Below are 27,469 nucleotides of genomic sequence, written 5' to 3'. Positions count from 1 at the left end.
TCTGACAGGTTTTGCATCCAGGGTAACTGAGTGTGGAAAGGATGGAGGAGTCCATCTCTAATATGAGCAGTGCCTTTGTGGAGGCAATGGTGCATGAACGCACCACCACGGATAGGATGGCAACCTCCGTGGAAAGGATGGCAACCTCCGTGGAAAGGATGGCTACGTCAGAGGAAAGGATGGCTATGGTCATGGAGGAAATAAGTCGCCAAAGTCAGGAAAACATAGTGAATGTTCAGAATAGAATGACATCTCTGGAGGAGCGATGGGCAGCTATTGAGCAGAGAAACCAGAGCTTCATGAAAGTCCTTTTGAGGAGGACTGCCAGTGCAGGTACGGGTCCTCATGGCCCCATGATGTGCAGCAAGGTGCTGTCCAGTCACTTGCTAGCACTGAAGTGCAGCTGACCCATGAGAGGGATGCTGGTGGCAGGCAAGAAGGAAGTGTGGGCTCCTCTCTAAGCGCTCACACTCCCATGCCACTGCAAAGCCCTCGGTCAGAGCCCCACCAGACTCCTCACCCAACTGAGATGGGCGTCTCAGCCCCTGCACAGCCGCAGGAGGAGCAGTTTGTTGCCGAGCCCTCCCAGGCTCGCAAACCCAGAGGACGCCCACCAAAGTTGTCGAATCAGGAGCAGCAAGTGAGCAAGGTGCCTCCACATCTGCTGAAGCCACAAGGGAAGCACCACGTAGAAACACACGTAAGAGAAAGATTAAGCATCTATAATCACAAGGGTAGTCACTTGGGTGTTTTGATGTGAGCCATTTTTAATATAATCATCGCCATTTCAATTACAATAAAGAAATGGGATGGCAAACTTTCAAAGAGTTGGCGCATGTGTTCCCAGAAATGTAAGTGTCACAGTGAGGTGCCAGGGTGCCTTTCATCTGTAATTATGGTGGTGAGAGTCATAAGAACCCATAGGTTCTTGTACATTGTGTATGGTGTGTTAAGAAGGTACCAGCCACATGTGTTTGCTTCGTCTACTTAAGCGAATCTGGCATAGATTAGTGCATCCCTTGCATCACAGGTATCAATGTGCTCGCATGCTGCTGGAACTGGTGCATCGGCCTCCGCAACATCTTCCTCCTCCTCCTTTTCCTCCTCCTCCTCCTCATCTGAGGAGGCTATGCGCCTAGCCACTTGTTCCTCAGGCAGCTGGAAGCCATGCTGCTGTGCGATGTTGTGCAGCGCACAGCAGACCGCGGTGATTCTGGAGATCCTGGCTGCTGAGTACTGTAGGCTCCACCTGATCTGTCGAGGCATCTGAAATGCATTTTGAGCAAGCCGATGGTTTGCTCGATGATGGCTCTGGTGGAAATGTGGCTGGCATTGTAGTGCTCCTCAGCTTCGTTTGATGGCCTCCTCAACAGCTATGTCTTCAGGGGATAGCCCTTGCCTCCAAGAAGCCAATCTGGAAAGTTGGGTTGGCGGATTGAAGAGCGGAGGCACAGTTGACTGCCGCAGGATGAATGAGTCATGGCAACTGCCAGAATACTTGGCGCAAACATGCATGATGATGTTCCGATGGTTACACACCAGCTGGATGTTAAGGGAGTGGAAGCCCTTGCGGTTGACAAGTACAGCTGGGTTGTGACTGGGTGCCCTAATGGCCACATGTGTGCAGTCTATGACGCCCTGCACCTTTGGCAAGCCTGCCATATTTGCAAAGCCAACCATATGCACGGTTACACTTGCTTCATCTGTGGAGAAGTGGATGTAATTTTGCAGCTTTGCAAAGAGGGCATCGGTAACCTGTGTGATGCAAGTGTGTGCGGCCAACTGGGAGATACCACTGATATCTGCTGATGATCCCTGGAAGGACCCTGAAGAAAAAAAATTGAGGGCGGTGGTGACTTTGACAGCCACTGGTAAGGGGTGTCCACCCGCTCCTCAGGGCTCCAGGTGTTGGTGCAGCATTGTGCAGATGTCAGCGACTACCTCTCGTGAAAGTCTCAGCCTCCTTTGGCACTGCTGCTCAGTCATGTTGAGGAAGCTCATCCTCTGCCTGTAAACCCTGTGTTGGGGGTATCTCCTGCAGTGAGGGGCAGCCCTGCGTTGACGCCCTCTGCCCTGTGCAGCATCAGGTGGGTGAGGAGGAGGTTGGCGCTCCTGTTGTTGCTGTTGCTGTTGTGCCTGGTTCTGCTGTTGCCGTGGCTGCTCTTCCTCCGAATCTGAGGACCAGGATGAGAGGGTATAAATGGTTCCCATTCCGCTGGTATATATCTCAGTTGAGGACTAGGAGTTGTACGCGCTCAGTCAATGTGGGGAGAGGGTTTTCCCAAGAGATCACAGTGTATATGGATCTCAGCTTCACCACCAACAAGCTCAGTAGACCTGCAAAAAGTGTTCCAACACCTGAAAAAACAAAGTTCTGTAATCTGTAAATCAGCCATGTTAGAGCTCTGTTTTTATGCTGGAGCTGCAGCTGTCAAGAAGTCAGGCACCTGCTGAACCCGGCACAATCAGCTGGCGTGATTTGGGAACGGCTTGGAACATGCTGAAAATGTATAAAAATTGAAATACCCTGTTAAAATCGGCTTATCCAGGCAGTTAACAAGTTGTTAACTGCCTTAAGGGTCTCTCCCGCCACTTGGTGGCAGGATCGATTGGGACTCCCACACCCGGCACTTGGGAAAATTGTTTGGAGGCCGCTGTCAATCAAAATGATTTTAACCTCAGACCCGCCTCCAAACCCACCCTCTAAGTGCCGAGAAAATTGCAGCCTCAGTGTTTGAATAAAAACATGTAATAAAGTGACATTGGACTTTACAACATTGAATGGATTCTTTTTTTGGAAAACAAAATATCATTGACTATTAGTACCTGACCCATACAAACCAACATCTGTTAATCTCTTCTTACCAGCTCTGTAAATTCGTTACTGCCCAGGTCCAATCGATCTATCTGTGTAAGTCTGTGCATTGACCTGCAGCAAATGAGAATAAAAAGATTCAATTCCAAACAAATTATTACATCATTATGGATGATTCAAGTCCTCATAATGCCCCATAAATGTACACAATTAGGTGTAACGGACTGGATATATGGGAAAGAAAATAAAATAAACAACTTTTATTTTTATACCAACTTTCATGTCCTTAGGGCATCTCAGAGTGCTTCATAACCAAATTGAAGTGAGGGCCCTGTTGTTATGTAGGCAAGATTGGCAGCCAATTTGCGCACATGGTCCCATAAAAAATAGTGAGATATATGACCAGTTAATCTGTTTTTGGTGGTGTTGATCAAGGGATAAATGTTAGCCACAAGGGACAAAATATGTCAATCTGCAGTCCATAAATTCATTAAGCAGGTGACTGACATGTGGTTTGCCAGCGCAAGAATTTCATTGTTTTCCTTTGGAGAACCAGCAATAGGAGAGAGAAAAAGGAAAAACTGCAACTGCCAGAAAACTTAAACAAAAACAGAAAATGCTGAAAATACATAGCAGATAACTCAACATCAATAAAGAGAAGAGATTGGGGTAGATTTTCAACTTTCTGCCCGGTTGTAAACTCGCGCTTCCTTTAATTTCAATAACGGGCGGTGAATCTGCAACACCAGTATTATGTCTGAAGGGCAAGTTGAAAATCTACCCCATTATGATGTTTTAGGTGTGTATCCTTTGTCAGAACACTGACGAAAGCGAAGGCTACAGACCTAAAATTTTATAATAGGAGATGTGACTGGATCGCTCCCAAATGGCAGGATTTCCCAAAGTCCAGGGCATCTCTGTTTGCACACAACACAACTTGCATTTATATAATAAAAACAGAAAATGCTGGAAATACTCAGCAGGTCAGGCAGCATCTGTGGAGAGAGAAAGAGTTAACGAACTAGGTCATCGACCTGAAACGTTAAATCTGGTTCTCTCTCCACAGTTGCTGCCTGACCTGCTGAGTATTTCCAGCATTTTTTGTTTTTATTTCAGATTTCCAATATCTGCAGTATTTTGCTTTTATACTTGCATTTATATAGCACCTTTAGTGTAGTAAAACGTCCCAAGGCACTTGAGTGTTATCAAACAGAATTTGACACTGAGCCACATAAGAAGATAATTAGGACACGAAAGAGGTAGGTTTTAAGGAGTGTCTTAAAGGAGGAGAGAGACGGTGAAGGGTTTAAAGAGGGAATTCCAGAGCTGAGAGCCTAGACAGCTGAAGGCACGGCCGCCAATGGTGGAGCGATGAAAATCGGGGGTGTGCAAGAGGCCAGAATTGAAGGAGCGCAAGGGGTTGTAGGGTTGGAGGAGGTTACTGAGATAGGGAGGAAATGGAGGGATTTGAAAGCAAGGATGAGAATTTTTAAATTGAGGCGTTGCTGGACTGAGAACCAATGTAGGTCATGAGTACAGGAATGATGGATGAACGGGACTTGGTGCGGGTTAGGATATGGGCAGCAGAGTTTTGGATGAGCTCAAGTCAATTTTCCAAACCTCCTTAGACACAGGGGTGGTGCCAAAGGGCTGGAGGATTGCAAATGTTACACCCTTATTTAAAAAAGGGGAGAAGGATAAAGCTGGTAATTACAGGCCAGTCAGTTTAACGTCGGTGGTGGGGAAGCTTTTAGAAACAATAATCGGGGAGAAAATAGAGTAAATTAACTTGGACAAGCATGGATTAATAAAGGAGAGCCAACACGATTTGTTAAAGGAAAATCGTGTTTGACTAACTTGATGGAGTTTTTTGATGAGGTACCAGAGAGGGTGGATGAGGACAGAACAGTTAATGTTGTGTATATGGACTTCCAAAAGGTGTTTGATAAGTACCACATACTAGGCTTGTTAGCAAAATTGAAGCCCGTGGGATAAAAGGGGCAGTAGCAGCATGGATACAAAATTGGCCATGGGATAGAAAACAGAGAGTTGTGGTGAATGGCTGTTTTTCAGACTGGAGGGAGGTATAGAGTGGAGTTCCCCAGGGTTCAGTACTAAGACCACTGTTGTTTTTGATATACATTAATGACTTGGACTTGGCGGTACAGGGCACAATTTCGAAATTTGTCGATGAAACAAAACTTGGAAGTCTAGTAAACAGTGAGGAAGATAGTAATAGACTTCAAGAGGACACAGACAGGCTGGTGGAATGGGTGGACACATGGCAGATGAAATCCAACACAGAAAAGTGTGAGGTGATACATTTTGGAAGGAAGAATGAGGAGAGACAATGCAAGCTAAATGGTACAATTAAAAAAATGTTTTTTTATTCGTTTATGGGATCTGGGCATCGTTGGCAATGCCAGCATTTATCGTCCATCCCTAGTTGCCCTTGAGAAGGTGGTGGCGAGCCGCCTTCTGGAACCGCTGCAGTCCGTGTGGTGAAGGTACTCCCACAGTGCTGTTAGGGAGGGAGATAGAGGATTTTGACCCAGCGACGATGAAGGATCGGCGATATATTTCTAAGTCAGGATGGTGTGTGACTTGGAGGGGAACTTGGAGGTGGTGGTGTTCCCATGCACCTGCTGCCCTTTTCCTTCTAGGTGGAAGAGGTCGCGGATTTGGGAGGTGCTGCCGAAGAAGCCTTGGCGAGTTGCTGCAGTGCATCTTGTAGATGGTACACACTGCAGCCACGGTACGTCGGTGGTGGAGGGAGTGAATGTTTAAGGTGGTGGATGGGATGCCAATCAAGCGGGCTGCTTTGTCCTGGATGGTTTCGAGCTTCTTGAGTGTTGTTGGAGCTGCACTCATCCAGGCAAGTGGAGAGTATTCCGTCACACTCCTTACTTGTGCCTTGTAGATGGTGGAAAGGCTTTGGGGAGTCAGGAGGTGAGACACTCGCCACAGAATACCTAGCCTCTGACCTGTTCTTGTTGCCACAGTATTTATGTGGTTGGTCCAGTTAAGTTTCTGGTTAATGGTGACCCCCCAGGATGTTGATAGTGGGGGATTCGGCTATGGTAATGCCATTGAATGTCAAGGGGAGGTGGTTAGACTCTCGCTTGTTGGAGATAGTCATTGCCTGGCACTTCTGTGGCGCGAATGTTAACTGCCATTTATCAGCCTAAGCCTGAACGTCGTCCAGGTCTTGTTGCATGTGGGCATGGACTGCTTCATTATCTGTGGAGTTGTGAATGGCGCTGAACACTGGGGTGCAAGAAGAGAGAGACCTGGGGGTGTTTGTGCACAAATATTTCAAGGTGACAGGACAGGTTAACAAAGCAGTTAATAAAGCATATGGGATCCTGGGCTTTATAAACAGAGGCACAGAGTACAAAAGCCAGGAAATTATGCTCAACCTGTATAAAACACTAGTTCGGCCCCAGCTGGAGTATTGTATCCAATTCTAGTAACCAGAGGGCACAGATTTAAGGTGATTGGCTAAAGAGCCAGAGGCGACATGAGGAAAAACTATTTTACGTAACAAGTGGTTAGGATTTGGAATGCACTGCTTGATAGGGTGGCGGATACAGATTCAATAGTAGCCTTCAAAAGCGAATTGGATAAATACTTGAAGGAGAGAACATTGCAGGGATATGGGGAAAGAGCGGGGGAGTGGGATTAACTGGATTGCTCTTCGGAAGAGCCGGCACAGGCCCGATGGGCCAAATGGCCTCCTTCTGTGCTGTACTATTGTATGATAAGTTTATGGAGGGTGCAAGCTGGGAGTCCGGCCAGGAGAGCATTGGAATAGTTGAACCTAGAGGTAACAAAGGCGTGGATGAGGGTTTCAGCAGCAGATGAGATGAGGCAGGGGCGAAGATGGGTGATGTTTTGGAGGTGGAAGTAGGTGGTCTTGGTGATGGAGAGAATATGGGATCGGATGCTCACCTCAGGGTCAAATATGATGCCACAGTTGCGAACGGTCTGGTTCAGCCTCAGACAGTGGCCAGGGAGAGGGGTGGAGTCAGTGGCCAGGGAACGGAGTTTGTGGCCCTATGTGCTCCTGCCTACTGTAGTGGTACATTCATTAACTGTAACGTCTACCACTCCATCAATGTGCAGTTCACCTCTGACCATCTGCACAGGATTATGCAGGTCAATGCTTGCTTCTCCAGTAACAGTCATGAGGCAGGATTTTCCTCTTTGACGGAAACCCACTGTAATGTTGACAGGGTGGGCTTTGCATCCACCCAATTTGGCTGCTGCTGACACTGGAGAATTTCCTGGGTCAGCCTAATTATAATAATGTTAGTGGGTCTGGATGAGTTGTCATTCTTAAAGATAACAATATCACGCATGCCCATTCCACCCCTGCTATTAGATATTACCTAACCATGCTCACTGAATCAGGTGGCAGCATAGGTAGGAACAAAGGAACAGGATTAAGCTACTCAGCTCCTCGAGCCTATTCTGCCATTCATTTAGATCATGGCTTATCTGTATCATAATTCCATCTACCCGCCTTGGTTCCGAAACCGTTAATACCCTTTGCATAACAAAAATCTAGCAATCTTAGTTTTGACATTTTCAATTAACCGAGCCTCAACAGCTTTTTTGGGGAAAAAACAGAACCGATGGCAGCAATGAGATTGTTAAAGCCTCTTTTTCACAGCTCTCTCCGTGTAAGTGCTAAGCCAATCCAAGGTGAAGGAGGCAGCTTCTAGCACATTGATCCTCTATAGCAGCAGTCCGAGCAGTCATGAAGAGATGCCACAATTGATCTTATGGACTCTGTTACGGGGAGGCTCCATTGCAGATATCCCTGGAGTTGCCAGATACTCCATGGTATTATATTCAACAACACAGGTGGTTGTGCTATCCTTCACAATAGTTGTCATAGTTTGATGACTGATTGGCACAGATTTCAATGACTCCAGCATTCCCTGATGCTCAGAAAGCATCCTTCTCTTAAAAGCATGTCTGTTTTTTTTTATTCGTTCATGGAATGTGGACGTTGCTGGCAAGGCCAGCATTTATTACCCATCCCTAATTGCCCCTGAGAAGGTGGTGGTGAGCCACCTTCTTGAACTGCTTCAGTCTGTGGGGTGAAGGTGCTCCCACAGTGCTGTTAGGGAGGGAGTTCCAGGATTTTTACTCAGCAATGATGAAGGAATGCCAATATATTTCCAAGTCAGGATAATGTGTGACTTGGAGGGGAACTTGGAGGTGATGGTGTTCCCATGTGCCTGCTGCCCTTGTCTTTCTACGTGGTAGAGGTTGAGGGTTTGTGAGGCGCTATCGAAGAAGCCTTGGCGAGCTGCTGCAGTGCATCTTGTAGATGGTACACACTGCAGCCACAGTGCGCCGGTGGTGGAGGGAGTGAATGTTTAAGGTTGTGGATGTGGTGCCAATCAAGCGGGCTGCTTTGTCCTGGGTGGTGTCGAGCTTCTTGAGCGTTGTTGGAGCTGCACTCATCTAGGCAAGTGGAGAGTATTCCATCACACCCCTGACTTGTGCCTTGTAGACGGTAGAAAGGCTTTGGGGAGTCAGGAGGTGAGACACTTGTTGTGTATGTACCTTTAAGAGAGAACTGCTTTTATACTGTAGTACCGGCAGTGACCACACCTGTATATAAAGCCGTAGCAGGCTTCTGTACTTTCAGTTCCAGCATACCCTCTGTTCAGTAAACACCTGTTATTACCGTTCTCCTGCAGTCCGTGTGTTATTGGTACGCGGACACTACAGTGGCGACGAGCAGGTTCAAACTTACCTGCAGTACTGCATCACCTCACGGGGATCCATCCCTGAAAAGAAGCTTCTTGGAGGTCGAAGCCAGAGCAACGGGCGTCGACCGTGGGCAACCGCCCAGTGATCCATCGGAGTTCAGAGAATCGCAGGGGAAGCTGTGGAGAGCAGGGCTTGGCTCTCCAGTCAAGGTGTTCCAGCAAATCGTGCTGGTAGCAGGTAGTGCGCTGACCCTTCCGGACTGCGGCGGGCTAGAGCTCGATCGAGCGGCTCTGCAAGGGGGCCGTGCAGCGTCGTCGGGAAGGAAAAGAGAGAGAGAGGGTGGAGCGCACAGGGCGCGGTCGGTGCTCAAGAGCCAGGCAGCGTTAAAGAAAATAAAAAGGGGGAAGGAAAAGAGACGCGCAGTGGACAGCGTCGAAGAAGAATAAAACGAAGAAAATTAATTAACAAAAGAGAGACGCGCAGAAGCCGCGGGGCACCGCCATTACTATTAGAACGCTAGGAGCAGCATTGGCAGCAGGGGGAAGAAGGAAAAGCGCGGGAGGCGCCATTTTAATCCATTGGGGAAGAAGGAAAAGCGCGGGAGGCGCCATTTTAAACCACCCAAGATGCTGAAGAGTGGCAGCATCACTGCTTTCGACAACGAAATAGAAGACTGGACCACGTATGTGGAAAGAATTGAAGTGTACTGCAAGGCAAATGAGGTGGCCGATGAAAAGAAGGCGTCGGTATTATTGAATTTGATGGGCGCGAGAACATACGGCCTATTGCGGAATTTAATTACCCCAGCTAAACCAATGGAGAAAAGCTTTGAAGAGATTGTCATTATCTTACAGGAACATCTAAACCCTACACCGCTGCTGATAGCAGAAAGATTCAAGTTCCATAAGAACATAAGAACATAAGAAATAGGAGCAGGAGTAGGCCAATCGGCCCCTCGAGCCTGCTCCGCCATTCAATAAGATCATGGCTGATCTGATCCTAACCGCCAATCCACTATCACAGAACCATCTCCTGAATCTAACAGAATTAGACACACAAAATAGGAGCAGGATCAGGCTACATGGCCCCTGGGCCCGCTCCGCTACCCACAGGGCCATGACCGATCCGAACCTAGACTCATGTCCAAATTCCTGCCCGCTCCCCGTAACCCTTAATTCCCTTTACTTCTAGGAAACTGTCTATTTCTGTTTTAAATTTATGTAATGATGTAGCTTCTACAGCTTTTTGGGGCAGCATATTCCATGGACCTACCACCCTCTGAGTGAAGTAGTTCCTCCTCATCTCAGTTTTGAAAGAGCAGCCCCTTATTCTAAGACTATGCCCCCTAGTTCTAGTTTCACCCATCATCGGGAACATCCTCCCCGCATCCACCCGATCAAACCCCTTCACAATCTTATATGTTTCAATAAGATCGCCTCTCATTCTTCTGAACTCCAATGAGTAGAGTCCCAATCTACTCAACCTCTCCTCATATGTCCATCCCCTCATCCCCGAGATTAACCGAGTGAACCTTCTTTGTACTGACTAGAGATCAAGTATGTCCTTTCTTAAGTATGGACACCAAAACTGTACGCAGTATTCCAGGTGCGGTCTCACCAATACCTTGTACAACTGAAGCAATACCTCCCTATTTTTATATTCTATCCCCCTAGCAATGAAAGCCAACATTCCATTGGCCTTCTTAATCACTTGCTGCACCTGCATACTAACCTTTTGAGTTTCGTGCACCAGGACCCCCAGATCCCTTTGTACTTCAGTACTTTCCAGTTTCTTGCCATTAAGATAATAACTTGCTCTACGATTTTTCCTGCCAAAGTGCATAACCTCACACTTTCCAGTATTGTATTCCATCTGCCAAATCTCTGCCCACTTACTTAGCCTGTCTATGTCCCCTTGCAGGTTTTTTATGTCCTCCTCACTCACTACTTTCCCTCCCATCTTAGTATCATCTGCAAACTTTGATATGTTACACTCGGTCCCCTCCTCCAAATCGTTAATATAGATTGTAAAGAGTTGGGGACCCAGCACTGACCCCTGCGGAACACCACTAGTTACTGATTGCCAGTCTGAGAATGAACCATTTATCCCAACTCTCTGCCTTCTGTTAGATAGCCAATCCTCTATCCATGCCAGAATATTACCCCCAATCCCGTGATTTTTTATCTTAAGCAATAATCTTTTGTGTGGCACCTTGTCAAATGCCTTTTGGAAGTCTAAATACACTACGTCCACTGGTTCCCCTTTATCCACCCTATATGTTACTTCCTCAAAGAACTCCAGCAAATTTGTCAAACATGACTTCCCCTTCATAAAACCATGTTGACTTTGTCCTATTAAATTATGATTATCCAAATGTCCTGTTACTGTCTCCTTAATAATGGACTCCAAAATTTTACCTACCACAGATGTTAGGCTAACCGGTCTATAGTTTCCAGCCTTCTGTCTACTGCCCTTTTTAAATAAGGGTGTTACATTAGCAGTTTTCCAGTCTGCCGGGACCTTTGCCGAGTCCAGGGAGTTTTGGAAAATTATTACCAATGCATCCACAATCCCTACCGCCACTTCCCTCAAGAGCCTAGGATGTAAGCCATCAGGTCCAGGTGATTTATCCGCCTTGAGTCCCATTATTTTACCGAGTACCACTTCCTTAGTGATTTTGATCGTGTTTAGCTCCTCCCCCCCTTTAGCCCCCTGTTTGTCCAGTGTTGGGATATTCTTAGTGTCTTCTACTGTAAAGACTGATATAAAATATTCATTCAGTGTTTTTGCCATCTCCATATTTCCCACCATTAATTTCCCGGTCTCATCCTCTAAGGGACCAACATTTACTTTAGCCACCCTTTTTCTTTTTATATAACTATAAAAACTCTTACTATCTGTTTTGATATTTTTTGCTAATTTACTTTCATAATCTATCTTCCCTTTCTTAATCAATCTTTTTGTTATTTTTTGCTGTCTTTTAAAGTTTTCCCAATCCTCTATCCTCCCACTAGATTTGGCTACCTTATATGCCCTTGTTTTTAGTCGAATACTATCCTTAATTTCTTTACTTAGCCACGGATGGCTGTCTTTTCTTTTACACCCTTTTCTTCTCAGTGGAATATATATTTTTTGGAAGTTGTAAAATAACTCCTTAAATGTACACCACTGATCATGTATCGTCTTATCCTTTAATCTATTTTCCCAATCCACTCTACTCAATTCCGCTCTCATACCTTCATAGTCTCTGTAGTGTATGTAACCTGTACTACCTTAAGAGGATACCTTAAGGTAGTACAGGTTACATACACTACAATTCCTCCTCTTTTAGCTTAACAGTGGACACCCCCAATTAATACACTACATGGATAACATATATACAATTTACACACAAGAACTGTTCAAAGATTCAGTCTCTGGGGAGGCCTCCTGATCCGGCCCGGATAACGCCTTTCAGGGATCTCTGGTTCCCGTTGCTGGGGTGACTCATCCACTTGATCTCCTATGGATTCAACATCATCCAATACGTTCGAGTCTGAGGTAGATGCTACAGTCTCAATAAGTTCTTCAACTGGTGCCTCTGCCGTAGACATGGGGTCGACCCTTGTTCTCGATTCCACAAGTTGGTCAGCATGACGTCGTATTACGTTCTCTCCAACGTCTACCGTGTACATCAAGGGTCCCTGTCGTGCACGAATTGTCCCAGGTTGCCATTTATCATCCCTATAGTCCCTGGCCAACACTGGTTGTCCTATTTCAAAACTACGAGTGGCCTTTTTATTTACATGCTGGAATTGCTTGTTTTCGACTTCCCGTCGCACATTGGGTTTTAACAAATCCAACCGGAACCGCAACCTTCTGTTATAGAACATTATGGCAGGGCTTTGATTTGTCACTGCATGCGTGGCGTTTCAATACGCCATTAGGAAATTGTCCACCTTGTGTTGTAGTGGAATATGATCTTCACTCATGGCCTTTATCGCCTTTTTGATCGTTTGTACAAATCTCTCGGCCAACCCATTTGTAGCCGGATGATATGGGGCAGATGTATAGTGTTTCACCCCATTCTTTTTCATGAATTTCTGGAATTCTTCTGACACGAACTGTGGTCCGTTGTCTGAACATATTTGCTCCGGCAATCCATTCCTTGCAAATATGGTTCTTAGAACTGCAATCGTCCTCTCAGAGGTAGTGGTCGACATCTTAATCACTTCTGGCCATTTAGAATGTGCGTCTACTGCTATCAAAAACATGGAATCCATGAATGGACCTGCAAAGTCGATATGTACACATTGCCATGGGGCTGAAGGCCATTCCCACGGATGCAGCGGTGCAATTGGAGGTGCGTTCTGAACTTTTTGGCACCCTGAGCAGCTTTTAGTCAGATCCTCTATTTGTTTGTCGATACCTGGCCACCACACATAAGCCCTAGCAAGGCTTTTCATCTTGACTCCCCCCAGATGACCTTCGTGCAATTCTTTTAGAAGTCTCTCCCTTAATTTAGGAGGAATAATCACCCTTGTTCCATACATCAATGTTCCTTGACATACGGACAGCTGTTCTCGTCTGTCTGAGAATGCTGGTAACAGTGGGTCGCCATGTGCTGGCCATCCCATCCTCGTCGCCACTGTTGAGTCTGTGTTTACAAGTGCAGTTATACTGAATAACAGGACACAGACTACAGAAGTAAGTAAACAGGTCTTTAGTGATTGAGGGTCAGGGCGGAACTGAGGTACACTTTGCTCTGCGGGGTTTATATACCGGTGTGGTCACCACCGGTACTACAATGTACAGGAGCCATTAAAAAGTAGTCCATCACCTTAAGGTATCCTCTTAAGGTAGTACAAGTTACATACACTACAATCTCCTTTATTCAAGCTTAGCACGCTTGTTTGAGATCCAACCTTGTCACCCTCTAATTGAATATGGAATTCAACCATGTTATGGTCACTCATTCCAAGGGGATCCTTTACTAGGACATTTTTAATTAATCCTGTCTCGTTACACAGGACCAGATCTAAGGTTGCTTGCCCCCTGGTCGGTTCAGTTACATACTGCTCAAGAAACCCATCCCTAATACACTCAATGAACTCATCCTCAAGGCAGCCCTGCCCAATTTGATTTGTCCAATTAATATGATAGTTAAAATCCCCCATAATTATAGATGTTCCCTTATTACAAGCCTCAACTATTTCCTGATTGATACTCTGTCCAACAGAGTTGCCACTGTTCGGAGGCCTATAGACTACGCCCACTAGTGTTTTTTTCCCCTTATTATTCCTTACCTCCACCCAAACTGTTTCATTATCCTGATCTTTTGACCCAATATCATTTCTCTGTATTACAGTGATTCCTTCCTTTATTAACATAGCCACCCCACCTCCCCTTCCTTCCTGCCTGTCCTTCCTGATCGTTAAATAACCTGGTATGTTTAATTCCCAGGCATTGTCACCCTGCAGCCATGTTTCTGTAATGGCCACAAGATCATACCCATATGTAGTTATTTGTGCCATTAACTTGTCTATTTTGTTACGAATGCTACGTGCATTCAGATAGAGAACTTTCAAATATGTTTTGTGACACTTAGTTCCTGCTTTTGCCCTTTTTATGACTTTACCTTTTACTCCATACCTTCTGCCCCTTCCTGACACGCTCTGGTTTTTAATTTCCCCACTGCTACCTAAGCCTATGACCTTCTCTGTTGTCATTTTTATTATTTGCTCTCTAGGAACCTCCCCCCCACTAGTTAGTTTAAAGCCCTCTCTACAGCCCTAGTTATATGATCCACCAGGACTCTAGTCCCAGCACTGGCCAAGTGAAGCCTGTCCCAACGGAACAGCTCCCTCCTGCCCCAGTACTGGTGCCAGTGTCCCAGGAAGCAAAACCCATTTCTCCCACACCAGTCTTTGAGCCACGCATTTAACTCTCTAATTTTATTTGTCCTAGCCAAATTCGCTCGTGGCTCAGGTAATAACCCGTGTGGTTCTGCTTATTAATTTGGCCCCTAGCTGCTCAAACTCCCTCAGCAGAACCTCCTTCCTTGTCCTATCTATGTCGTTGGTACCAACATGGACCACGACAACTGGATCCTCCCCCTCCCACTCCAAGTTTCTCTCCAGTCCAGAGGAGATGTCCTTAACCCTGGCACCGGGCAGGCAACACAGCCTTCGGGACTCTCGCTCTCGGCTGCAAAGTACTCGATCTATCCCCCTAACGATACTATCCCCTACCACTACAACATTTCTTTTAACTCCCCCCACTTGAATGGCCCCCCGCTCCACGGTGCTGTGGCCAGGTTGCTCATCCTCCCCGCAGTCCCTGTTCCCATCCTCACAGGGAGTAAGATCCTCGAACCTGTTGGACAAGTGCAAGGGCTGCGGCTCCTCCAACACCAACTTCTGGATCCCCGTACCTGCCTCACTTCTAGTCACACCATCCTGACCCTGGCCACGGACTACATCTGAATTAATTAATCTAATTGGTGTGAATACCTTGTGATACACAGAGTCCAGGTAACTCTCCCCCTCCCTGATGTGTCTCAGTGTTTGAAGCTCGGACTCCAGCTCTTCAACACGGAGCCGGAATTCCTCGAGCAGCCAACACTTACTGCAAATGTGATCACCGTGAGCATCAATGGTGTCCACCAGCTCCCACATATTGCAGCAGCAACACATCACCTGATCTCCCATTCTATGTAATTAATTAAATTTATTAATATTATTCTTAAATACCCTTAAATACCCATAAAGGAAACCAGCACAAAGATGAGAGTAATGCTGACTATCTTACGGAACTACGCAAGTTATCGAAACACTGCCATTTCGGAGCAGGACTGGCAGATACCTTAAGGGATAAGTTTGTCTGCGGGCTCCAGAGTGAAGGAACCCAGAAACGACTACTTTCGGAAAAGGACCTGACGCTGGAAAAGGCTTTCAGCGTGGCAGTATCCTACGAAGCAGCAGCACGGGGAGCTGCGGAAATACAACAGAAACCGCAAGAATATAGCACCAATGAAATGGCATATGGAGCAGAAAAGCGCTATCGCTGCGGCAGAACAACCCATGGCCAGAAGGATTGCTGGTTTAAGGACAAAGTATGCAGGCAATGTGGAAAAGTGGGACACATAGCACGAGTCTGCAGGTCGGGAAAGAAAACCAACACTAAAAGAACTACTAAGGAAAAGTACAAGAAAGTACAAAAGATGATGGACAGTAGTTCAGAAGATCAGAAGAGTGATAATGACTCCAGGAGCAGGAGACTAAGTTGTCTAAAGTTACACAACGTGATCGCAAAGGAGGATCACCGAACCATTTGGGTCACCCTCATGATAGCAGGGTCCCAAGTAAAGATGGAATTGGACACAGGATCAGCCCTAACAGTCATGAATCAATGAGACTACGAGCGGCTATTCTCACACATACCCTTGAAGGACACGTCCATTGTCTTGAAGACATATACGGGGCAAAAAGTCTACCCCAGAGGAAAAATAAGGGTGCCCGTTAAATACAACGGCAAGGAAACACAGAAACTGTATCTATATATACTACAAGATGGAGGACCACCATTATTGGGATGTAAATGGATCCGAAAAATACAATTGGATTGGCATTCCATTCAGGCGCTAACTGTGGCTGACAAAAAGGATGACGACGTCACACCTGGGCGACTGTCAAAAATTCTAACTGACGTGAAAGAGGTGTTCCAGCAAGGACTTGGGACTCTAAAAGACGTAACGGCAATGATAAAAATTGAAGATAACGCAAACCCCAAATTTTTTACGGCCAGACTGGTACCGTATGCGATCCGCCCAGCCGTCGAAGCAGAGCTGGAGAGTCTGGAGCGTTCGGGTGTGCTGTCCAAGGTGGACTGGAGTGAGTGGGCCACACCCATCATTCCTGTAATGAAGAAATCATTGAGCAGCACGCCTGGGGAGCCGAAGAAGGTTCGCATCGGTGGGAACTTTAAGGTAACTGTGAACCCAGTCCTGCACACAGTACAACATCCACTTCCGCGGATAGAAGATATTTTCGCATCACTATCTGGAGGGAAACGCTTTACGAAGATTGATCTGGCCCAAGCGTATCTACAAATGGAGGTAGAAGAAGCATCTAGAAAATACCTCACGATAAACACTCACAAAGGTCTTTACCAGTACAACCGACTGGTATTCGGGGTAGCATCAGCTCCGGCTATTTGGCAGAGGGCGATGGAACAAGTCCTGCAAGGGATCCCGGGGACCCAGTGTTATTTGGACGACATCCTGGTTACGGGCGAAAATGACAGTGAACACCTTGCCAACCTGGAGCAGGTGCTCACTAGATTACAAGAATATGGGCTACAAGCCAAACGCCCCAAATGCGAGTTTTTCAGGAAGCAAATCTCGTATTGTGGCCACGTGATTGATGAAGAGGGGTTACATAAGTCCCCAGACAAGATTGAGGCAATAGTCAAGGCTCCAGCACCGGAAAATGTGTCGTAACTGAGGTCGTTCCTCGGGTTGGTGAACTACTACCATAAGTTCTTGCCAAATTTGTCTACAATTCTGCACCCACTGAACGCCCTGCTGCAAACTGGAGTAGCATGGAAATGGAGTGATGAGTGTAAGCGTGCCTTTCAGAAATGTAAATGCCTAATCACTTCAAAAGAAGTATTGGCCCACTACAATCCAACACTACCGATTCAGTTGGCATGTGATGCGTCTCCCTACAGCATTGGAGCGGTGCTGTCGCACAAATTCCTTGACGGTTCAGAGAGGCCAATAGCCTTTGCGTCGCGCTCGTTAACCTCAGCCGAGCGTAACTACGCCCAGATTGACAGGGAGGCCCTCAGCCTGGTGTGGAGGGTGAAGAAGTTCAATCACTATCTGCACGGGCAGAAATTCACCTTACTGACTGAGCACCAGCCTCTTGTCTCCATTTTTAACCCAAAGAAGGGCGTTCCGGTGGTGATGGCGCAACGGCTGCAAAGATGGTCCCTTTTTCTAGGGCACATCAATATGACATAGAGTATAAGGGCACGAAACAGCATGGAAACGCTGATGGGCTGTCGCGCCTGCCGCTGCCTACGGTGGAGGAAGCACCTGCAGTGGACCCTGTTGAGATATTCCATTCGACCATAGTCGAATGTCTACCTGTTACAAACTCAAGTATAGAGAAGGAAACCCGAAATGACCCGACACTCTCTCGGGTCTATGATTTGACGGTGAAGGGATGGCCAGCACATGGCGACTCACTGTTGCCAGCATTCTCGCCAAGGAGAGAACAGCTGTCAGTGTGCCGGGGGACCTTGATGCGTGGATCCCGAGTGGTAATTCCACCCAAGTTGAGAGATAGAGTGCTCAATGAGCTTCATGAGGGTCATCTGGGAGGGGTAAAAATGAAGAGCCTAGCCAGGGCGTTTGTGTGGTGGCCGGGAATCGATAAAGAAATCGAGGATATGACCAAGAGATGCACAGGATGCCAGAAAGTCCAAAATGCTCCACCACAGGCATCGCTACACCCATGGGAGTGGCCCTCATCTCCATGGCAATGGGTACACATTGATTTTGCTGGTCCATTTATGGACTCAATGTTTTTAATCGCCGTGGATGCACATTCGAAATGGCCAGAGGTCATCAAAATGTCCTCCACCACCACGGAGAAAACTATTGCAGTCCTATGGACCATCTTCGCCAGGAATGGCTTGCCAGAACAGATTTGCTCCGACAATGGACCACAGTTTGTGTCCGAGGATTTCCGGGCGGTTTTTGAGGAATAATGGGGTAAAGCATTACACATCCGCCCCATATCATCCAGCCACAAATGGATTGGCTGAGAGGTTTGTTCAGACCTTTAAAAAAGCAATAAAGGCGATGTATAACGACAACATACCACTGCAACACAAGGTGGATAATTTCTTGTTTGCTTATCGGAATGCGACACATGCAGTCACCAACCAAGCTCCAGCCATGATGTTCTTTAACCGAAGGTTAAGATGTCGCCTGGATTTGCTCAAACCAAACATAAGACGAGATGTTGAGGATAAGCAATTCCAGCACATCAATGAGAAGCCAACCAGGAGCTTCAAGATAGGGCAACCAGTCTTGGCCCGCGACTACCGAACAGAAAAATGGCAGCCAGGAACGATATGCACACAGCAGGGACCACTAATGTACACAGTGGACGTTGGAGAGAGCATCGTGAGACGCCATGCTGACCAGATTCTAGAGTCACAGGAACAAGTCAAACCCATACCACGAGCATGCGCACCTGGTGATGAACCCAAAGTACAGATTGCGTCTACCTCAGAATCAGTGGTATTGGAAGCTGACGAACCAACCAATGACAATGAGCCAGAATCGACTCCGCCGCAAGAACAGGATACTCGAGAAAGGCGCTATCCAGACAGGATCAGGAAGCCTCCTCAAAGACTGAATTTATAAATGATTACTTTCAGCTGATGTATATAGTACAGAGAAAATTGTAATTGTAATTAGTTATTATTTAATTGTTAAATGAATGTTATGTACTGTTTATCTAAAAGGGGAGGAATTGTTGTGTATGTACCTTTAAGAGAGAACTGCTTTTATACCGTAGTACCGGCAGTGACCACACCTGTATATAAAGCCGTAGCAGGCTTCTGTACTTTCAGTTCCAGCATACCCTCTGTTCAGTAAACACCTGTTATTACCGTTCTCCTGCAGTCCGTGTGTTATTGGTACGCAGACACTACAACACTCACTGCAGAATACCCAGCTTCTGACCTGCTCTTGTAGCCACAGTATTATGTGGCTGGTCCAGTTAGGTTTCTGGTTAATGATGACCCTCATGATGTTGATGGTGGGGGATTTGGCAATGGTAATCCTGTTGAGTGTCAAGGGGAGGTGGTTAGGCGCTCTCTTGTTGTAGATAGTAATTGTCTGGCACTTGGGTGGTGCAAATATTACTTGTCACTTATCAGCCCAAGCCTGAAAGTTGTCCAGGTCTTGCTGCATGCGGGCATGGACTGCTTCATTATCTGAGGAGTTGCAAATGGAACTGAACACTGCAATTACCAGCGAACATCCCCACTTCTGACCCTATGATAGAGGGAAGGTCATTGATGAAGCAGCTGAAGGTGGTTGGGCCTAGGACACTGGTAAGGTCCAGATCCCTGACCTTATCAACTGAGGATGGACATGACCTGGCACTCCAGACCACAGGTTTCTATTCCCCACCGGCCACCATTTCTTGCTCTTGCTCACTTGTGCTCTGTGAACCACCCAAAATACTCCCTATTCTCAAAATCTCCTGAGTGGATGAACCTGAGCTAATGCTTTGCAGGGTTAGAGTGAAAGGACAGCACATGCTGTGAGGCTCCACAGACCCCAAGTGATTTATGTGGCATATCTAAGAAAGAGTAGAGGAACAAGTGTTATAATGGCCCAGAAATTCGGGTCCCAACGCGTGAGTACGCACGGGGTACTCACGCATAGGCCCAATGAAAGTGCCGGTTTCGTGCATGCACTGCGCATGCATGGGAAACTGGCACTTCCATTCCCCTGAAAGAAAGGGTTCAGAAATCGAACGCGTGTGCCAGAGAGGCAGCGCGTGCGCATTGAACTTACGTTTTTTTTGCAGGTTTTTCCGGGAGGGTAAGTCACCAGCAGTTACACTTTGCTTTTAACAAGGTAAGTGGTGAGTTAATTAAAATTAAAACATTTTTTCCATAGGTTTATTATTTTTAAATACTTTAAAGAAAGGTAAGTTTATTTTTAGCCCCATTAGAAAATGTAATTAATGTTTTCAAAAATTTAAATCATTGTTTAAAATAGTTATTTCATGTAATTTATAGTTTATTTTAAAAATGTGATTTAAAAAAAATGTATTTGATCTTTTAGTGATGTTTTGGGGCTTATAGTATTTATAGGTTTGACAGCTCTTCCTGTCACACTTATGAATGAAGCATTCCCTGCTATCATTGGCTCTCCATGGCCCACGTGATCCCAGGGGACACATCGAACTAACTGCGCCCCTGGGATACGCAAGCACTGCGCGCTGGCAGTTGGAGGAGGCCCAGGATCGGAATCCCACACGGGCCCACAGCTCAACGGCCGGCGCGCTAGGTAAGTGCAGGTTGGGGGCTTGCACCCGCGGGAAGCCCCCGACCCGAATTTCTGGGCCATTGTTGTGTAAATGACAATTCTTGTGATGTAATTTTCCACTGAAGGACTGGCATAGAAATGTGCTCTAGTGTTTTGTTTGGTTTCAGTGAGTGAGTAAGTGAATGAATAGGATCAGAAAAAAGAGCAGGAGAAGTGTGGCACAAACCCTGATCTAGGGCCAGGTCTCTTTCTCCTTTATCTCTCCTTCCTCAATGGTCTCCGTTATGTTTTCGGGGTTTACTCTAAACATTTTGTTGGGTTCAGCAACTTACTCCCTATGAACTGGAATGTGCTTTTATCTGCCTAATGTCCAAGTAATATGTTGGAAGTGCAGGGGCGGAACGGTAAACCTTCATCACTGTATTTCAGTTTATTGGTTATTTCACATGTCGGTTCTAGGACTACCGCTTTTCTTGATATATATTAATGACTTGGATGTGGGTGTACAGGGCACAATTTAAAAATTTGCAGATGACACAAAACTTGGAAGTATAGTGAACAGTGAGGAGGAGAATGATAGACTTCAGGAAGACATTGACAGGCTGGTGAAATGGGCGGACACATGTCAGATGAAATTTAACGCAGAAAAGTGTGAATTGATACATTGTGGTAGAAAGATTGAGGAGAGGACATATAAACTAAATGGTACAATTCTGAAGGGGGTGCACGAACAGAGAGACCTAGGGGTATATGTGCACAAACCGTTGAAGGTGGCAGGGCAGGTAGGAAAAGCAGTTAAAAAGGCTTATGGGATCCTGGGCTTCATAAATAGAGGTATAGAGTACAAACATGTGGAATTTATGATGAACCTGTATAAAACACTGGTTCAGCCCCAACTGGAGTATTATGTCCAATTCTCGGTACCGCACTTTAGGAACCATCTTAGGGCCTTAGAGAGGGTGCAGAAAAGATTTACGAGAACGATTCCAGGAATGAGGGACTTCAGTTACATTGATAGACTGGAGAAGCTGGGGTTGTTCTCCTTGGAGCAGAGAAGATTGAGAGGAGATTTGATAGAGGTGCTCAAAATCATGAGGGGTCTGGACAGAGTAGACAGAGGGAAACTGTTCCCAATGGCAGAAGGGTCAAGAACCAAAGGCGATGTAAGAAAAAACTTTTTTATGCAGCGAGTGGTTAAGATCTGGAATGCACTGCCTGAAAGGGTGGTGGAGGCAGACTCAATGGTGGCTTTCAAAAGGGAATTGGATAAGTATCTGAAGGAAAGAAATTTGCAGGGCTTCGGGAAAAGGGTGGGGGAGTGGGACTAGCTGAAGTGCTCTTGCAGAGAGCCAGCATGGGCTCGACGGGCCGAATGGCCTTCTTCTGTGCTGTAACCATTCTATGATTCTATAAAATATAAGGACCAATTTTACAAGTTCACACTCCTACCAGGAGCATATATCAGAAAATCATATGCAAGCTCCCATAATTTTCCATAAGTTTAATGGATGGAAAATTATGGGGAGAGCAGTTGTGATTTCCTAATACGCACTTTCATTGGGCAAAGCTCCTAACTGGGAACATGCATTCATAAAATTGACTCTATACTTTCAAAGGTTGTTTGAGACAAAGGAAACTTAATTAGTTAACTCTTACATTCAAAATGAGCTTCCAATCAAATACATAATCAAACAAAAGGAACAGGATGCTTGCATTTGAATTAAACAGTAAAGCTATTCTCTTAGATACCTGTTGCAGATATAACTTGTTGGATTTTCTTCTCTAAAGCCTCCTGAAAATAGGTATTGTAGCAGCGATGAGTGAAGTAAAATATAACAGCCAGGTGTCCCTCTGAGAATCTGACCCTAAAAGAGCCCATCATAATCTTGCTCTGGGGAACCTGCAAGTATGTGAAGCTGCCCACGCATTTGTAAATGGAAACAGGTGGGCTTGATTTGGTTGACACTGCTATTTCCCTTGGTTTCCACCCCTGTACCACCCCCAGAAATCAGCACCAATATAAAAGTGGCTGTGGGAAGACCAGCATGGCATCCCAGGGATGGCTGTGCAGAATGGGGGCCATGATTTCAGGCATGCAAGAAAGGTGCAGCGAGAAGCAAATCCTTTGGGGATAGAAACTTCACTGATACAAGTGTCATCTTGGTCTTGGAAGTCCACATCAAACCACTTCTACTTCTTACCACCACGTGTATCTTTGTTACTAAGAAAGAAAGAACTTGCATTTACAAAGCACCTTTCAGAATCTCAGAACATCCCATGTGGTTCACAACATTGTAAGTAGTTTTGAAGTGTAGTCCCTGTTGTAATGTAGGGTAATGCAGCAGTCAATTTGCACTCAACAAGGTCCCACAAACAGCAATTTTAAAAATGACCAGCTAATTTGTTTTTTTAATTACAGGAAACTTTCGATTTACCGGCACCTAAATAACCGGAAATCTCAGTTAACCGGCAAAATTCAGGAGTAGGTTCAGGTAAGTTTTACTTCATATTGTACTTGCCTTCCTCGATCTGTTGCTGTGCAAGGGTGTGGCTGCAGCTGTTGCTAAGCCACAGAGACGCTTGGAACTTGTGGCCATTGTTCTGCACCTGTTGCTAAGCAACAGGGTTTGTTGCTTTATACGGAGCTCTCAGCTCTCTGTATTTTTTACTATAGATTTCGGTTATCCGGAATTTTTGATGAACCGGCACCACATCGGTACCGTCGGTGCCGGATAAAAAAAAGTTTCCTGTATGTTGGTTGACGGAGAACCCGTCTGCTCATCTTCAAATAGTGCCATAGAATCTTTTATATCCATCAGAGAGGACAGACAGTGTTTTGGGTTAATGTCTCATCCAAAAGACAGCACCTCTGACAGTGCAGCACTCCCTCAGTACTGTGCTGAAGTGTTAGCCTAAATTATGTGCTCAAGTCTCTGGAGTGAGACTTGAACCCATAACCTTCTGACTCAGAGGTGAGAGTGCTACCAATGAGCCAAAGCTAACACATTCTTACTAATTTCTGCCCTAACCTCTTACATGGTGCTCCCTGAATGACAGAAGGTTGAGAGCAGGGTGGCTGGGACATTTCTGCTGGAACTTCCAAAGACTGAGATGACACTTGTCTCAGTGAAGTTTCTGTAATATCAGCAAATAGTGATGGTATTTGCCTGTTTGATTATTTATGCCTTACCAGCATATTTGCCTGATTGATTATTTATGCCTGACCAGCAGAGGGCATGTGAGAGACAAGCAGTTTAGTTTTGGTTTCATTTTTAGATGGATCTCTAAGATGGTGTCTCCTGTAAATGCTGTTAACTGAGTTGAACATACATTAGATAAAAGACATCTCTTTCATGAATGTGTCATCATTGAACCCACATACAAATCAATACATGGTGTCAGAAGTGATTGAAAGAGATGAAGAGGAAAAATCTGAAGTTAAATCAGCTCTCCACATATTAGCAAGCCAAAAGAGAACATCGTTACTTACCATTGGAGAATAGCTAACAAAGTGAAAAATGGAAGGTTTACACCCACCGGCGAAGCTTCAGTTGACAGGTAATGTGGCTGAAAATTGGAGGAGATTCAAACAACGTTTGGAGTTGTATTTAGCGGCAATCGGAGCTGATGAGAAAAGTGATAAAGTGAAAGCGTCAGTGTTCTTACATGTCGTGGGTGATGAAGCGCTGGAGGTGTATAATAACTTCACATTCGCTGCTGATGGAGACAAAATGAAGCTGGATAAAATAATGGAACAGTTTGAGGCCTACTGCATACCTAAACGTAACGTGACGTTTGAGAGGCACAGATTTTTCACATGTGTACAGAAAACGGGAGAGACTATTGATCAGTATGTGACTGAACTGAGAAACCGAAGCAAAACATGTGAATTTGGGGGACTGACAGACTCGCTGATAAAAGACAGACTGGTGTGTGGTATTCCAGATAATGGTCTAAGGGAAAGACTGCTAAGAGAGCAAAATCTAGACCTGGGAAAAGCCATAGCACTGTGTAGGGCTACAGAGACTGGGAAGTCGCAAGCAAAGGAGCTGTTCAGTGACAGTAGCTGCAACATGGATGCAGTGAGAAAGAACGGATACAAACCGTTTAACAAAAAGAGCACCAATGTGAAAAAAGAGGCGTGGCCAGCGAACAAAAATGAAAGGGGCAATCGAAAGTCATGTAGTCGATGCGGTACACAGCATCCACCAAAAAAGTGTCCAGCATATGGTAAAAAATGCAATAGTTGCAACAAAAACAACCATTATGCCCGTTGCTGTAAGAACCAAGCGCAACAAAGCAAGGTCCATTCAGTAGATGAAAGCGAGATAGAGGAGTTCTATGTAGATGTTGTGTCTGAAAACAAAGAAGAAAAAAGAGACTGGATGTTGACACTAAAAGTGAATGACATACACATTCCATTTAAATTGGATACTGGAGCACAAGTTAATGTGATATCAGAGACTGATTTTAAGAAAATTAGACCCAGACCAAAGATACATGGTGTGGTGTATGTGCCTTTAAGAGCAATTGTGGTGTATGTGCCTTTAAGAGCCCCAGGTGTGCATAATGCCGGTAATTGCCACTTGGGCTATATAAGCCTGTGTATTGTGTATATCCTTTAGAACCACCCCCCAGACTTGCTTAGTAAATACCTATGAACCAACTCCTGTCTTCAGTGTCTTTATCTACACACGGACACTACAGTGGCGACGAAGTGGAAACGGACTTACCTGCAATTCGGCAGCACCTCAAGGACATCGATTCCTCCAGCGTCCAGAAGACTCAAGGAAGTAATAGAAACTGTGGTTTCACCAGCTGGCCAAGCTGGTGGCAGGTACTGCGCTAATCCTTCCTGGGCGTCAGGCTGGGGCTCCAGCATCGGGCTCTACAGCTGAGACAGGCAGCGAAATCGGAGGCAAGCAATAACGGACTGGGAGGGTACACTCGGGAGACAGCCGGCGCGGCAAGCAGGTCAGCGTTTAGACCTCCGTCGGGAACGAGTCTCCAACAGTGAATAAACGGAAACCACAGTAAAACAGCGTCATTATCGGTAGCAGCGGCGGGAAAGCGCAGGAAGCGCCATATCGTTGCTACAGAGAGAAAAAAAAAAGTAGTGCGGGAAGCGCCATATCTTTTTTGAAATGCCTAAGTCTGGCAATATTGATGCTTTTGATAACGAAACAGAGCCTAACTTTGGCAATATTGATGTTTTTGATAACAAGATAGAGGATTGGACCACATATGTAGAAAGAGTGGAGGTGTTTTGCACCGCAAATGGAATAGAAGATGAAAAAAAAGCTTCAGTGCTTCTGGATCTAATGGGCGCAGAAACATACAAGCTGTTACGCAACTTAATCACTCCAGCCGAACCGATGGACAAGAATTTTGAGGAGATTGTTGATACCCTACACTGCTAATTCGAGGCAGGACTGGCAGATTCTCTGCAAGACAAATTCATCTGCGATCCCCTAAGTGTAGAAACACAAAAAAAGGTATCTTCTGGAAAAGATTTAACAATGGACAAGGCTTTCAGTGCAATAGGAGCGGCAAAGATACAGCAAAGGCCACAGGACTTCGGCACCCATGAAATGACACGGGGTTTCGAGAGATGTTATCGCTGCGGCAGATCCAACCATGACCAGAGGGATTGCTGGTTCAAAGAAAAATCATGCAGGCGATGCGGAAAGATGGGACACATTCCACGTGTATGCCGATCTGAAAATAAAAAATCCACTAACGGGAAAAGAATCAATAAGGAAAAGCACAGAAAGGTACAAATGATGACGGACAGTAGCTCCAAAGACCAGAAGAGCGATAGCGACTCCGGGAACAAGAGACTAAGCTCTCTCAAATTACATAATGTAATTGCCAATGAAGATTACCAGACCATTTGGGTTACCCTCATAATAGCAGGGTCCCCAGTTAAAATGGAGCTAGATACAGGATCAGCTCTAACCGTAATAAATCGACGAGATTACGAGAGGCTATTTTCGCATATACCTCTAAAAGACACATCCATTATCTTAAAAACATATACGGGACAGAAAGTATACCCCAAAGGAAAAATAAAGGTGCCTGTGGTATACAACGGCAAAGAAATACAAAAGTTGTATTTATACATTCTACAAGATGGTGGTCCACCGTTGTTGGGACGTGAATGGATAAGGAAGGTACGTTTAGACTGGCACTCCATTCAGGCACTGACGGTGACCAGTAAGGAAAAAAACAATGATGACATCATACCTGAACGATTAAAAGACATCTTGGCCAACGCCAAAGAAGTGTTTCAAGAGAAACTAGGAACCTTGAAAGGCATCACCGCCTCAATAAAAGTGGAAGATGAAGCAATTCCAAAATTTTTTAAGGCAAGACCGGTGCCATACGCAATACGTCCGGCAGTCGAGGCAGAGCTGGAGAATTTGGAAAAGGCAGGCGTATTATCCAAAATAGATTGGAGCGAATGGGCAACACCCATCGTTCCAGTCATGAAAAAAGCATTGAAAAATAACTCTGAGGAACAGAGAAAAATTCACATCTGTGGGGACTTTAAGGTGACTGTAAACCCGGTCCTTCACACGGTACAGTATCCTCTTCCGAGGATAGAAGATATTTTCGCCTCACTATCCGGAGGAAAACGTTTCACAAAAATTGACTTGGCACAGGCATATCTACAGATGGAGGTTGAGGAGACCTCTAAAAAGTATCTCACAATAAACACACACAAAGGCCTGTACCAGTACAATCGACTGGTTTTTGGAGTAGCATCAGCTCCAGCTATCTGGCAAAGAGCTATGGAGCAAGTCCTGCAAGGGATTCCGGGGACTCAGTGTTACCTAGACGACATCCTTATAACAGGAGAA

The 27,469-nt window shown here is 45.7% G+C and overlaps 1 protein-coding gene across 1 annotated transcript in view; it reads right to left on the bottom strand.

Moving 5' to 3' along the window:
- Positions 1-27,469, bottom strand: part of lrrc7 (leucine rich repeat containing 7) — a 377,242-nt gene that overhangs the window by 201,094 nt on the left and 148,679 nt on the right. Inside the window, exon 6 of the mRNA XM_085982772.1 lies at positions 2,866-2,929. Within this exon, the coding sequence (XP_085838898.1) occupies positions 2,866-2,929 (64 nt within the window). The remainder of the gene's footprint in view (positions 1-2,865; positions 2,930-27,469) is intronic.

This window comes from Somniosus microcephalus, chromosome 3, assembly GCF_052327205.1.
Source record: "Somniosus microcephalus isolate GS21.2 chromosome 3, FLI_Smic_1.0, whole genome shotgun sequence".
Taxonomy (NCBI): Eukaryota; Metazoa; Chordata; class Chondrichthyes; order Squaliformes; family Somniosidae; genus Somniosus; species Somniosus microcephalus.
The sequence above is the reverse complement of the archived record's forward strand: the minus strand, read 5'-3'. Positions and strand labels throughout refer to the sequence as shown.